Here is a 14,207-nt window from a genome sequence, read left to right as displayed (position 1 = left end):
GAATGAAAGTAAAACAAAGTATAATCAATGTTGCCAGAAACTTTCTTGCCACCTGAAGACAAAGGAGGGATAGTTGAGGGCATGTAGGCCATCTTCTGCTTTGAACTACTGCTTTTGGAGAAATAACTGGTTACTGCAACACAGCATAATTTTTGTTGAAGTGAGAAAGTGAAGGAGCAAAGTGAAATAGATGGTAGAATATCCTTAAGAGAATTCTGAAAATAATTTGACCAGGTTTTCATCTCAAAGGAATCAACATGGTAGTTTACAAAAGGCAAGTTTAATAAGATTATTAAAATCTATTTTATATATTCTTACAAAGGACTAGCATTTTAATACATAAGAATATAATGGCCAAGGTAAGCATTTTTTCGTTTACATGAATGAAATAATTTTTAATTTCTTAAGCAAGTCACTTTAACCTTTCTTGGCATTCATTGCTTCGCCTGTAAGAAAATTGGACCGAGATGATGTTCATGTGCTGAAAATAGTTATTCCCATTTGTAAAGATTGTTTACTGCTGGAAAGGTACTAACAAGATTAACTATGTAGCAAAAATAGGTATTATATTGAGATTTGATGATTTAAAGTTGAAGGGACTTCGGTTATCAACCAGCTCAACGCTTTCCTTTGACAAATGGAGAAAGGTTAGCTGACTTGCCCAAGATCACAAAGAAAGTAAGAAACAGAGCTGGGATTTTGAGCCCATTTTATAGCACATCATAAAAGTAAGTTTGTTAGCTTCCATTCTAGTCTTCACCGTCAATTCACGTCAAAGTGTTTAATAAGATCTAGAGAAATACTACTGCTTGTGGGAGGGCAGAGAAAGGCAATATGAGGTCAATCGATTCCATCAAGGTTTATTAGCTGCTTGTTCAACCTACGAAGACTGAGGCAGCCATCACTATGTCCTTCATTCTTATCCTTTAGATTATTAACATTTGAAGAAAAAGAAGGCAATCCATATGCATACATACGTCCTTTTTAATGACTGGCAGTAGAGTAGCTGCTGCTATATGAGATTAAAATGTGGGCATTTCTGCACTTTGTGAACTCTGGAGATCAAGCGTGCTATTTTGAGCAACCTGTTCAGAAACAGAGCAGTTTTACTACATGGTGCTGCTTGGGTGATGCCTTATAAGAGCACGTGGACACCATTCATCCTTTAATACAAGCTATATTCTGTTTGTGGATATGAGGAAACTCAGTGGAGTGTGTTAAGGGAAACATTTAAAAATTATATCACAATTGCAACAGACTATAAAGATATAGATTTATTAATTGTTAATCCTGGGCTCATTTGGGGTAGATTGTTAAAAAATAAATTTTCAAATAGAAAATTTCGAATAGAAAAATTCTGGAAGTCTTAAGTATGGCTTAGCATCAAATCCATCCTCAGTTCCAAGGAGAACTAGAATGATTCTGTTCTTCTAGAGTAAAACCGTAAATTTAGGTTAATTCAGTGACTGGGAAATAGCACCATCCAATAAGGTTCTCAATTTCTCCACGTAACCAATGTTTTAGAGATTCCTTAAGCAATCCCTTGTGTGCACCATTCTTTATAGAGGATTGTCTCTAAAAGTGAGAGGTTCCTATAGTGTGTGCAAATTAACTGCTCTTTTTGAGCAGGCAGTCATAAGGGGTAACGCAGTTGCTGATTGATTCCATTCAAGAGGACACTGTGTTCCCAGCCAGTGTTGACCATTATCTCTGACCCTGATTATTATTATACAATGACCAAGTGCTGTGCACTAGTAAACAGGAAGAGGGCCATATTTGCAACTGTATCTTGACATCATTGTATGTAATTTGGATATTTTTAATTGTGTTGTCTTTTAGTCAGAAAATTATTCAGTAAATCTTATGGAAGTGAACTCATGTGAACATTTTCATGCTAAAATGATTAGTACCAAGATTCTCATCAATTTAACCAAGTTGGGTAGAGCTAATTAGGAAGTGTATTACCTGCTATTAAAGTAAATGGGTTTTGTCTTTTGACTTATATTGTATCATTCCAGTTCGACAGCTTAATGCTTGTAATGCCATTATGCTTTATTTTAATTAGGCTACTCAATTTTTGCTTGTTTGGGTGCATTGGGGTTATAGGTACTTCCATGTAGCAATAAGGTGCACTTTGTCAAGTTACTCATCTACCATGATAATAAAAAGCCCTCTGGATTTTTAAAACACAGAAATAATTTTTGGCCAATTATGTGGCTGGTGATTAATTCCTTCATGGTTCAGACAAAATTCAAGTTAGTCATTACAGAAAATTTTCACGAATTAAGATGATTCCTGGATAATGTTTTTTTCAACTTGTGATCAGAAGCCATTCTGAAGAGCTGGAAGTCTTAGTCTAGTAAATATTTTGTTAGCGAGGTGATCTCTGAAAGTTGTAATCCTTCAGTATAATGGATTTCACCTTAGCATCCAAGCTGTAAACATCCCTCCTCCTATATATATGTGTATCATATAGATATATGGATCCTATGAGGTCAACATGAAGTTCAGTCACTAAAAGAAGATTCACTATCTGAACTCTCTTTGGCATTTGCGTCACCTTCCCCATCAGGCACTGGAGCATCTGGCTTCCTGAAAGCGAAAAAGGGGGAAAAAAAATTTTTTTTAACACATTTTCCAGTTGAGCAAAGAACTTACTAACTGTAAATGAAATTCATCTTAAAATACAATATTTCTAGTAGCAAGGCTGCCAAGTCTGCTGGGCTTAATTGTGGGAGTCTCCTCCTCTACTAGCACAGAGCTGTCCTGTCTGGCACCTTCTGCATCCCAGGGATTAAGTACAATTCCTGTAGAACCCACGCATCCGACTTTCTCTAGCCAGTCCTGCCATAGATCGCTGCCTCAGCACTTTCGGCCTCCCATTGCCATGGAGACCGGGTTGCAGACAGAGATGGGAGCAGTAGGGGCTGGCAGGGCGAGTGCTCAATGCCAGGAGGTTCCAAGAGAGGGAGAGGTACAAGAGAAGGGAAAGCGAGGTATTTGGGGAACGTGGTAGACTGGCTTTAGGATGGACAGCAAATTCAGAGAAGCCTTGAGGAGACATATATAACGAAGATGCTAAGTGGGTGAGGAAAGAGAAAACCCTCTAGGCAGAGCACGGAAAAAATGTCACAGGGACACTACGATAGAAAGACATAAGCGTTCTTTTTTTTTCTTTTTATACATTTATTAATATTCATTTTTAACCTGATTACATGCTTCATGCCCCTACTTTCCCCTTCACCCCCGCTCTCCCCTCACCCATGACCGATGCACATTTCCACTGCTTGTAACATGTGTCCTTGATCAAGACCAATTTCCAAATTGTTGGTAGTTGCATTGGTGTGGTAGTTTCGAGTCCACATCCCCAATCATGTCCACCCCAACCCATGCGATCAAGCAGTTGTTTTTCTTATATGTTTCCTCTCCTGCAGTTCTTCCTCTGAATGTGGGTAGCATCTTTACCATAAATCCCTCAGAGCTGACCTGAGTCATTGCATTGCTGCTAGTACAGAGGTCCATTACATTCAATTTTACCACAGTATATCAGTCTCTGTGTACAATGTTCTTCTGGTTCTGCTCCTTTCACTCTGCATCAGTTCCTGGAGATCTCTCCAGTTTGCCTGGAGCTCCTCCAGGACATAAACGTTCTTGCAGATGAGCTTAGTCAGTTGTGATATTTTTAAAAGGCCATGATAACAGCAGCAGAGGCTGGCCCAATGTACTGCTTAGTTGGTCCTGGCATTGTGATGGCAAAATCTATATATCTTCATTAGGCTGGTAAAGTTAAGCAAGGACAGAGGAGAATGTTTCTGGGTGAGGGGGCCAGCAAGTAGGGTGGAAAGGGTATAATACACAATGACCCAATTTCTAGGCAAGAGAAACTCAGTTTTCATTTCTTCCTAAAAGTTGCTTCAGGCTCCTTGCTTCTCAGTCTTAGTGCCTCCAGTCAATTCCCCTCTTTCCTTTGAGGAGCTCACAGAAGCCTGGACTTCTTTGGAAAACCTCATCTAGAGCCCCTATTTCCAGGCATTGGTTTCCTTTAGGTCCTTACTAAAAGCTTACCTTCTACAGGAAGCCCTTCCCAGTCATTCTTCATTCTAGCACCTTCCCTCTGTTAATTATTTTCTTTTTATTCTGCAGATAAGATAGCTTGTTTGAATATATCTCCCCCAGTACATTGTAAGCTTCTTGAGGGCAGGGATGTCTTTGACCTCTTTTTGAATCCCTAGCACTTAGCAGGTGCTTAATACATGTTTAATGATTGGTTGATTGCACAATATGCCAGGGGCTATGCCAGTACAGGTTCTGCTGTTTGCTGCCACTTTCAGATGGTGCCCTGCCCACTGCTTCCATCCTCAGCAGTTTCTCCTTTTGGACTGTTCACTGCATTTGCTGAGATCATCTTACTGAGCTCCTTGCTTTCTTCTTTTACCCAAGATATCTTCCCTCCTTTTTTCAAAGGTATTTAATTTAATTAAGGTAATTAATTTAAGGCTCATTGCTTTCTTCTTGGCCCTGGCTGCTACCATTCTGCTTGGAAGTGTCAAAATTTGAGTGGATATTCTGTGTAACACCCGGGCCTCCCGATCATTGATCCCCGTGATGTCTATTTTCTCTACATCTTCCAGCTTACCCATTAGTCCAAATGGTTCCATCTCTGTGAACTCTGAAATTCCCCATCTCGGATCTTATTTCTCTGCCTGCCTCTCCATTCTACTGCCTCATTCCCCTGAAGTCGTCTTCCTTACCACACCACTCCTTCCACTTCTTGTTCTCTGGCTGCAGCACTTCCTCTTCTGGTTTCACTGTGCCCCAAAGTCTCCACCTGACAGTTCATGAGTTTACTTATGCAACATCTCTGACCCTTGAATCCCTTCCCCCTTGTCCTTCTGCCACTCACGCCCTGCCAATTCCGCTCCTTGGGTCACTCCCACTACCTGTCACTTTTGCTACTCATCCCAAGATGCTTAGTCTAGACTTTACTGGAGGAAGCCTTGTTAATTTTACCAATTGGTTTCCCCTCAAATTAATGCTAAAATAATACTATCTGATATTCAAAGAGTTATTTACAAAATGCCTTATTCAATAAGTTAATTTCTCTTCAGAATACCCCTCTGAGGTACATACTATTATTCTCCTCATTTTACAGATAAGGAAACTGGGGATCAGAGAGTTCTAATATCACAGGGCTTGGAAGTATCTGAGGTCAGATTTAACCCAAACCTTTCATTATTCACTATCACTTGACTATCAGGTTTTCAATAGTGAATGTACCTCCTGCTTTACTCAGATAATTGAGGCCATCCATCATGCATTCCCTTTTCTTTCCCTATTTCACCTATTATCACCTCCTTTGTTCCAGTCTTGGAAGGGGCTTATGTCCCTTTTTCTTGTCAAACTAAAGTGCCCTCTTTACTATACTCAAAGGGCTTTAAAAGACTGCCTGACTTTTGATCCAGCCATACCATGGCTGGGTTTATACCCCAAAGAGATCATAGATAAACAGACTTGCATGAAAATATTTATAGCTGTGCTCTTTGTGGTGGCAAAAAACTGGAAAATGAGGGGATGCCCTTCGATTGGGGAATGGCTGAACAAATTGTAGTATATGTTGGTGATGGAATACTATTGTGCTCAAAGGAATAATAAACTGGAGGAATTCCATGTGAACTGGAAAGACCTCCAGGAATTTGATGCAGAGTGAAAGGAGCAGAGCCAGAAGAATATTGTACATAGAGACTGACACACTGTGGTACAATCCAATGTAATGGACTTCTCTACCAGCACAATGCAATGATCCAGGACAATTTTGAGGGACTTATGAGAAAGAAAGCTATTCATATCCAGAGAAAGAACTGTGGGAGCAGAAACATAGAAGAAAAACAACTGCTTGATTACATGGGTCGATGGGGACATGACTTGTAGACTCTAAATCAGTGGTTCCCAAACTTTTTTGGCCTACCGCCCCCTCTCCAGAAAAAATATTACTTAGCCCCCTGGAAATTAATTTAAAAAATTTAATAGCCATTAATAGGAAAGATGTGTAAATAGAATTAGCTCTAGCCCATTCATAGTCAAAACTCTATTTACCCTAGGCATAGAGATGATATCATCCCCACCTCCCTTAGTGGGGAGGGGAGACGAGTTACCCACACGTGACAATAAGTAATAAATCAAGAACAAGGGACTGCCCTTTGGGCAGTCCAAATCAGTGTAGAGGCTGCCATTTGTCCACTTGAATTAGAGGTGGACCTACAGGAAGTGACAAGAGACACTATCTCTTCAACTTGGGTCTATTTTAATTATGGAATCAATCTGAATTATTGATTCCTGGCGGCTACACTTTAAATATATACCTATAAAATAACAAAATCTCCCTCTTACAAAGATAAATGCCCCTGTGGCCATCACCGTTTCCCTGGATTGCTGCAGCACCCACCAGGGGGCGGTAGTGCCCACTTTGGGAATCACTGCTCTAAATGATCACCCCAATGCAATTAGTAATATGGAAATAGGTCTTGATCAATGACATATGTAAAACCCAGTGGAACTGCTCATTAGCCACAGGAGGGGTGTGTGAGGAGGGGAGGGAAAGAACAGGAATCATGTAACTATGGGGAAAAAAAACACAAACAAAATCAATCAATTAATTAATTAACTTAAAGCACCCTCTTTGTGCCCAGGATCTTATCCTCTCCTATCTCTTGGAGAAGCTTGCCCTGAGGATAATCCAGTCTTTCCCTAGCATCCTTATCTACTACCTAAAAATTCAGTTCCACAGGAACTGATACAGGAAATGGCTTTAGAGATCTCCTAGTAGTCCAATCCCTTCATATTCTATTGATGAGAAAAACTGAGGCCCAGGAGGGAGTTTTGTCCAAAGTTATTCAAGTTATAGGAGTAGTATGTAACTATGTGGATGAGTTTTCAATACAGGTCTTTTCATTACAAATTCAGTGATTTATTCATTATACCTTCATATCGGGTATGCTACAAAACAGAACAACACTGGCAGTGCTCCAGGGCTTTCAAATATAAGCTCATTTGATGTTTCATGTTTTTGGAAGATATTCTGGAATATCGCTTTTGGAGGTCAGTGATAGCATTTTTGTCTTTGTTTGGATCCCCAGCACTTAGCAAGGTGCCTGACACATTTTTGCTGTTGTTGAGTCCTGTCTAACTCTTGGTGACCCCATTTGGTTTTTTCTTGGCAAAGATCCTGGAGTGGTTTGCCATTTTTTTTCTCTAGCTCACCTTATAATGAAGAAAATGAGGCAAACAGGGTGAAGTGACTTGCCCAGGGTCACATAGCTAGTAAGTGGCCAAGGACAAATTTGAACTCAGGAAGATGAGTCTTCTTGACCCTATCTTGACCCTATCTTGAGGCTATCCACTGCTCCACTTAGCTGCCTGGGCCTGACACATAGTAGGTGTTTACTAGATTTTATTTTTTTTAAACCCTCACCTTCCATCTTAGAATCAATACTATGTATTGGTTCTAAGGCAGAAGGCAGCAAGGGCTAAGCTATGGGGGTTAAGTGACTTGTCTGGGATCACATGGCTAGGAAGTATCTGAGGCCCCATTTGAAGCCAGAATTTCCCATCTCTATTCCTGGTTCTCAATCCACGGCGCTACCCAGCTGCCCTACTTAATAGAATTTATTGAATGACTGCCCAAATAGCAAACCATACATTAGGACTCACAGAATTTCAGTGTTTGAAGGCATGTTGGAGCTCCACTAGTCTAGCAGGGCCCTGAACACTAATGCCCTTTACAATGTCCCCAGCAAGCAGTCTTCAGTCCCCTACCTGAAGACCTCCACTAAAGGGGGATCCACTAGCCTTCTATGACCATCTGCTTCACTTTTGGACACTTAGGAGTTTATAGGAGCAATAGCATCTATATAGGACAATTTCTCAGGTTCTAATCTATGTTCCATTTGCACAGGATATTAATAATCAGCTAGAATAAGCCACAACTATGAGTGGATTCTAAGGTAACATAGCAATATATGAGGCTTACACATCTGGGGCAGGCACAGTTGCCAAATAAAAATTGGCCAAAAGACTGGAAGTAGCAGGTATATTTTTTCTCCTGGCTCTCCTTAGACCATATAATTACTTTCTTACTGATTACAATTTAATTTGAAAAAAAAAAAAAAGGCAAGTTTCTGGCAAAAGGACAGAGATAACAGAATATTCCATTTTTCAATTATGAGACATGTCAAAATTAAATCCCCATCTAAGACAGTCCTAACAAATAAAAATGAACATATTTAAAAATTATTTTCAAAATAATATAAAATCAGAACAGGTTAAGAGTTTGAGAATAGGAGAAAAAGGCATGAGAAACATAAAGGACAGGAAATCATTGAAGGAAAGAAATCACTTTTCTTCCAACACACACACACACACACACACACACACACACACACACACACACACACGCACATCTAAGTTTGGGTTAGGTTCACCTGCCTGAATCTTTAATCTTTATTTCTAGCCCCTGTGCTTGCTTTGGGTATTAAAAAAGATAATCCCAAAGTAAAAACTTTTAAGGCATTTTTTAGCCTATGTCTCTATTAATATCATACTCAAGGGGAAAGGAATCTTGCTTTTTAAATTTCAGAATAATGAGCAGTAACATTGGAGCATTAAACATATGTTGAACTGAAAATCATATTCTATACCTTAATCTTGATTCCATACATTAATACTACATTTAAAACTTCTTATAATAGGATGAAAATCTTCTTCAAGGCATTTACTACGTTGAACCAGTATGCTAAAGTCAAGTTCCTCCCTCATCATGTTTAAATTCAGATAAAAAAACAAACCACAACAACCTTCCTGCTAAAATCTAGAAACAACGATGCCATATTTAGTTGCGTTGTATATTTTAAATACTTGAATGACATTCACCACAAGGAATGAATATATCAGTGAAATCTCTAAAATTCATGTAGTTATGGGCTCAATCATCAATGCATCATCATATGTGTATATGCCAATCGATTTCTCCACTTTATGTTTAGCTACAGGATTTAAAAATTTAGTTCACTACATACCCCTTTTAGGCAGCAGAAAACATCACCATAATCCAGATTACATAAAAATTCATAAAGTAAACTAAAAAGATAATTTCTAAGCTGAAACTTTTTATTGAGGCCAAATTCTCTTAAATGAGGCTAAATTTATCTTCAAAGAAGGAACTGCTATGTCTTTGAGTAGGACTGAAAACAGGAAAAAGAGCAGTTATACTACAGAGGGTATAACTTTTCCTTTAATTTAAAATCCTTTGTTAAAGACAGCATCTTCCTGTTGCATTGAAATGGAAAGCTACAATCATTTTAAGGGCATGGAAAGCATCTGAACATTTGTAATAAGAAAACATATTTATGTAAGTAGACACAGAGTTTAAGAAAAAAGTGCCTGTCTGCCTCTTAACTCAAAACAGTTGAAAAGCCTGTTCCAGCACCATTAAAAAGTAGTTTTAAAATCATTTGGGGGCCTATGAATGTAATTTTTAGGATACTATTAAGTAATATGTGATAGGACTACCATTACAGATCCTTTTCAAACTATACATCAAACCTATTATACATTTTAGAATAGCAATAAAGGAGGAAGACAGCCCTAACAGTGAACATATCCCACTTCATTTGTGCTGAACTGCCCAAGTCCTCCGGGTAAGCCTTTGAGCAGCACTGCGAACTTATAGAAAGTTAGAAAGCTGACCAGGGAAATGGAAAAGAAAAACCACATGAAATCCTCATAGAACAGTGATATTCCATCTGAGTTCTCTCCAACCTCAATAGGTGGTCTTGAAGAAAAATCAAACCACCAAGACTCTTGCACTCAGTTTGCATTGGCTATCTGAGGATCTCCTGGGAGCCCAGTTACATTAATTCCTATTGTCATATCGATGGAATTGGTTTTGCTGACAGGTTTAAAATAAGGCAATTACTGAAATGCATAGTAATAATAATTCAATTATAGCCCCACTTTGGCCATACCAATTCGATACACAACAACCCAGATTAAGAACAAGCTCTGCCAAATTTCAATTTCAGTAATCTCTTCTTCTGGAAAAGCATACAATATATGCTATTTTCTCCAATAGTTTAAGAAAACAGATGAAAGCATAAGAAAAACGACATTTTAAATAGAGATGTCTTCAATAACAACAAAGATCCATACTATATTTCTGAATGAATAATTCAAACAGATTAAGTTCTGGAAAAGATCCAATGTAAATTTTCCATTTTCTCTTTCCTTTTACTGTCAGTTTAATATCCATTAATATATACCCTTTCATATACCTTTATATATTATTAACACCAGGTCTAGTTTTTCCCTAGAATATAAAATAAATTTCATATTGTGTGAAAATAGGAGATAATTTTGCTTAAAAGAAACAACCACCCCAAATCCAAAATTTCTGTAAAATTCTATCCTCAGTCAAAAACTTCCCCCCAAACCCAACTTAGCAAATAAAAGGGTATGGTAAGATATATACCATGGCAATTATTTTTCTAAGAAAAAAGCCAGATCTCCTTCCTACTGTCATGCTGACTTAGTTTTCGGGCTGAAATTCAACACTCTCACTTGATTTTCAGTAGTTCTTTCTCTAGAAGCCAATCAAAGAGAATTCTTGGACCACATTTATTGTGAACCTTAGCTTTGTTCTTTTGTTCCTTCGTGTGGGCAGAGCAGTACGGTTTCTACCAGCCATCATATGAGTTTGTAAAGATATGCTTACTACCTTAGGCTATAAAAACTTTTGTGTTTATTCTTTTAAAGAAAAAAGACAAACAGAACAATCTCTACCAAACGTTCTTGGCCGAGGCTTCTTATGTACAAAGAAGTCTAAATGAGAGATGAGAAGAAAGGGGACTTTCTTCATTTGGAACATGGTGCTCACCCTTTATCATCTCTCCTTCTTTGCCAAAAGCAAGGTCTTTAATTTTTATGTAAAAATGATTCACCAACTGTCAAAGCTGCTCCATTAATATAAAGTTTGAGTCCATTTATCATCACATCTAGCTGTGCAATGTACTGTGAGAAGCTTTTCTAGTAGTGATTAGATGCACTGAGTTATCCATGTTCTCTCACCCAAGCTCCCCTGTGACAAATGGCATGCATTTGTGAGAGAGCTGGCCAGGACCAAGGCTGTCGACTGTGGTTGAATAACAGTTTTTCCTCTATGAAAAGCTAAATGGTTACTGGAATTCGACCCTAAAACCTTGGCAATCATCTTCCTACCCAATGTTTCTCAACTTTCTCACTCATTGACATGCCTATGAACACATCAAGGGGAGGATTTTTTTTCCTGGCTTAGAATCTATGGGTCAAACTGACTGCCCCATTTCTGAATGCATTTGTAGATGCATATAGCACATTAGTCCTATATTCTTGTTTCCCTCTCTGCAAGGTTTGCTATTACCAACATTCAACTAATCTTGATTAAAAAAAACTGGCAAAAGGGGCTAAAAAATAAGTTCAGAAATCAGGGCCATCGTGACACACTGATTCCATTCACATTTTAAAAAACAACTCTTGTCAAAAAGCATAGCATGAGGGGAAGCTAGGTGGCTCAATGGATAGAGAGCTGAGCCTGGAGATAGGAGGTCCTGGGTTCAAATGTGACCTCAGACACTTCCTAGCTCTGTGACCCTGGGCAGGTCACTTGACCCCCATTGTCTAGCCTTTACTTCAATTCTCCTTTGGAAGCAGAATTTAGTATTGATTCTAAGATGGAAAAAAAGCATGATGAGAATTACATTAATTCGAAGATTTTTCTTATAATGATACCTTAAATTTATTGTGTTATAAGTGCTTTTAAAAAGTATTACAAGTTTTATATGTATATATGTATATATATACACACACAAATGTATACATAAAAATGTCTTTTTAAAAACACATTATCTCGTTTGATCCTTACAGTTCCAAATTTAGGTAGGAAGTGAATTCAAATCTACCTTTCTAAAGATATTTTTGTATCATTTATCTGGTATTCAACATGGCTAAAGCAGAACTCATAATTTTTCTCCCCAAACATACCTCTCTTTCCAATTTCCCAATTTGTGCCAATGACAAGGCCATTTTCCCCACCTCCCAAGTTTGAAACTTTGGCATCATCCTTGAAACCTCAGTCTCTCTCAATACACACAGCTGATCAGTGGCTGACTCTTACCCTTTCTGCCTTCACAATATCTACTACCACCAACCCCTTCTCCTTCCTCATAACAAGTATCTCTTTAGTTCAGAATTTTATTACCTATTTTTTTAAACCCTTAGTTTCTGTCTTAGAATCAATACTTTATGTGGGTTTTTTTTTTAAACCCTTAACTTCTGTGTATTGGCTTCTAGGTAGAAGAGTGGTAAGGGTGGGCCATGGGGTTCAAGTGACTTGACCAGGGTCACACAGCTGGGGAGTGCCTGAGGCTGGATTTGAACCCAGGACCTCCCGTCTCTAGGTCTGACTCTCCATCCACTGAGCTACCCAGCTGCCCCCTTTATATGGGTTTTTAAGGCAAAGAGTGACAAAGGCTAGGCAATGGGAGTTAAGTGACACAGCTAGTTGGTGTCTGAGCTGAATATGAACTTCGGTCCTTGGGATTCCAGGCTGGGTGCTCTATGCCACCAGCTGACTCTTCAATTTTCAAAGTGTACACAAAATTCAGATCCAAGAACAAATGTTAAATACTGTAGTGATGCTTCGGTGGAGATATGGAATTAGTTTTGATTACTGAATTACTGAGACATGCCAGTGTTTGAACTGTGTGTTATTTGGAAAATGCTGTATTGCAGGAGCCAAATGTGTTAGAATTTTTTCTGAGTCTTCCATTTCACATTATGGTGGGTAGAAATAACAGAGAATTCAGACATTTGTATTTGTTTTTAAAGCATATGCACCCACTCCTTGTAAAGTCAAGAGCCATGCAAAATTCCAAGATCTAACAGTTACAGCAGGATATAAGATATGAATGATGACTAGCTAAATAGTTCAGAATACCAAGATGAATCAAAACTCCAACAGGAATGTCTCTCTACAAGAATTCTGAGCAGCTCTGAAGAAGCCCATAAACTATATGAGCCTAAGGGTGAGAGGCAGCTAGATTCCTTTGAACAGAATAGATCAGATGAGGGCAAGGATTGTCTTTTCCCTTTCTTGGGATTCCCAGTGATTAGCACAGTGCTAGGCACTTAATAAGTGTCTCAATCTTGTTAAAAATTTCTACACCACACATTTTCACATCTCTGACAACCAACACATAGGTTTTATAAAACTCATACAAACCAGTACCTGTTTCTGCTTTCTTTTCTTTCCCTTTTTTCAATCATTGTTATGAGGCCCCTGTATAACTAACCCAATTAATTCTTAAATCTGGTTCATCCAAGGATATGGTAAAAATCTAAGTTTTTAGCATTCTAAGGGCTTCAAACTTGGAATCTGAGAAGTTCCCAAGTATTATTAAGACTACAAAAAAAAAAGAGAGCAAAGGGAGAAAAACAATAGTGTAGCCGAGTAGTTCTCCTGCACTACCTTCCCTTCATAATATCTTTGGAAAATCCAGTGGCTGTTGACAACTCTATTTCCCAGTGAGCTCCTCAAACCCCTTCCTAGATGATCAAGGTGGTTTAACTGGTCATACAACAATGTCTCATCCTACAAGAGTAACTGGAAGGGACATTTGATAAAAGAAGCTTATTCATCCAGAAAAGTCAACGAAGAAAAGAAACTTTTTTCCAGCATCACTGATATATTCACTCCATATAATATGAATCTAATTAGCATTTTATAGGAAAAATTACTTACTCAAGAAGATCTGGGTCCAGTCCTTCAGATATCATTTTGTTTCTTATTGCCATTACAGGAACACCCTGAAGTGTAGAAATGGGAGAGAACACCAACATTAAAAATGTCTCCTTATGCAATTTCCCACCTCACTTTGGCCATCCACTCCACATGACATCTTCGGGTCTACTTTTGGTAAAAAGTAAACTCTATAAAGCCAGGAGTTCTTACTGTGGGAATTGCAAGTGTCTTTTCTTTTCTTTTCTTTCCTTTTTTCTTTTCTTTTCTTCTTTTCTTTTCTTTCCTTTTTCCTTCCTTCCTTCCTTCCTTCCTTCCTTCCTTCCTTCCTTCCTTCCTTCCTTCCTTCCTTCCTTCCTTCCTTCCTTCCTTCCTTTCCAAA

At 38.5% G+C, this 14,207-nt stretch overlaps 1 protein-coding gene across 1 annotated transcript in view; it reads right to left on the bottom strand.

The window, feature by feature from the left end:
- Nucleotides 1-272: 272 nt before the first annotated feature.
- Nucleotides 273-14,207, bottom strand: part of WASHC3 (WASH complex subunit 3) — a 50,192-nt gene continuing 36,257 nt past the window's right edge. Inside the window, exons 6-7 of the mRNA XM_044677852.1 lie at nucleotides 13,829-13,893; nucleotides 273-2,592 (exon numbers count right to left, since the gene is read on the bottom strand). Of these exons, the coding sequence (XP_044533787.1) occupies nucleotides 2,508-2,592; nucleotides 13,829-13,893 (150 nt within the window). The 3' untranslated portion in view covers nucleotides 273-2,507. The remainder of the gene's footprint in view (nucleotides 2,593-13,828; nucleotides 13,894-14,207) is intronic.

This window comes from Gracilinanus agilis, chromosome 5 (genome assembly GCF_016433145.1).
Source record: "Gracilinanus agilis isolate LMUSP501 chromosome 5, AgileGrace, whole genome shotgun sequence".
In the NCBI taxonomy this organism is placed as follows: domain Eukaryota; kingdom Metazoa; phylum Chordata; class Mammalia; order Didelphimorphia; family Didelphidae; genus Gracilinanus; species Gracilinanus agilis.
Note: the sequence above shows the minus strand (reverse complement) of the source record. Positions and strands in the feature narration are given on the sequence as shown.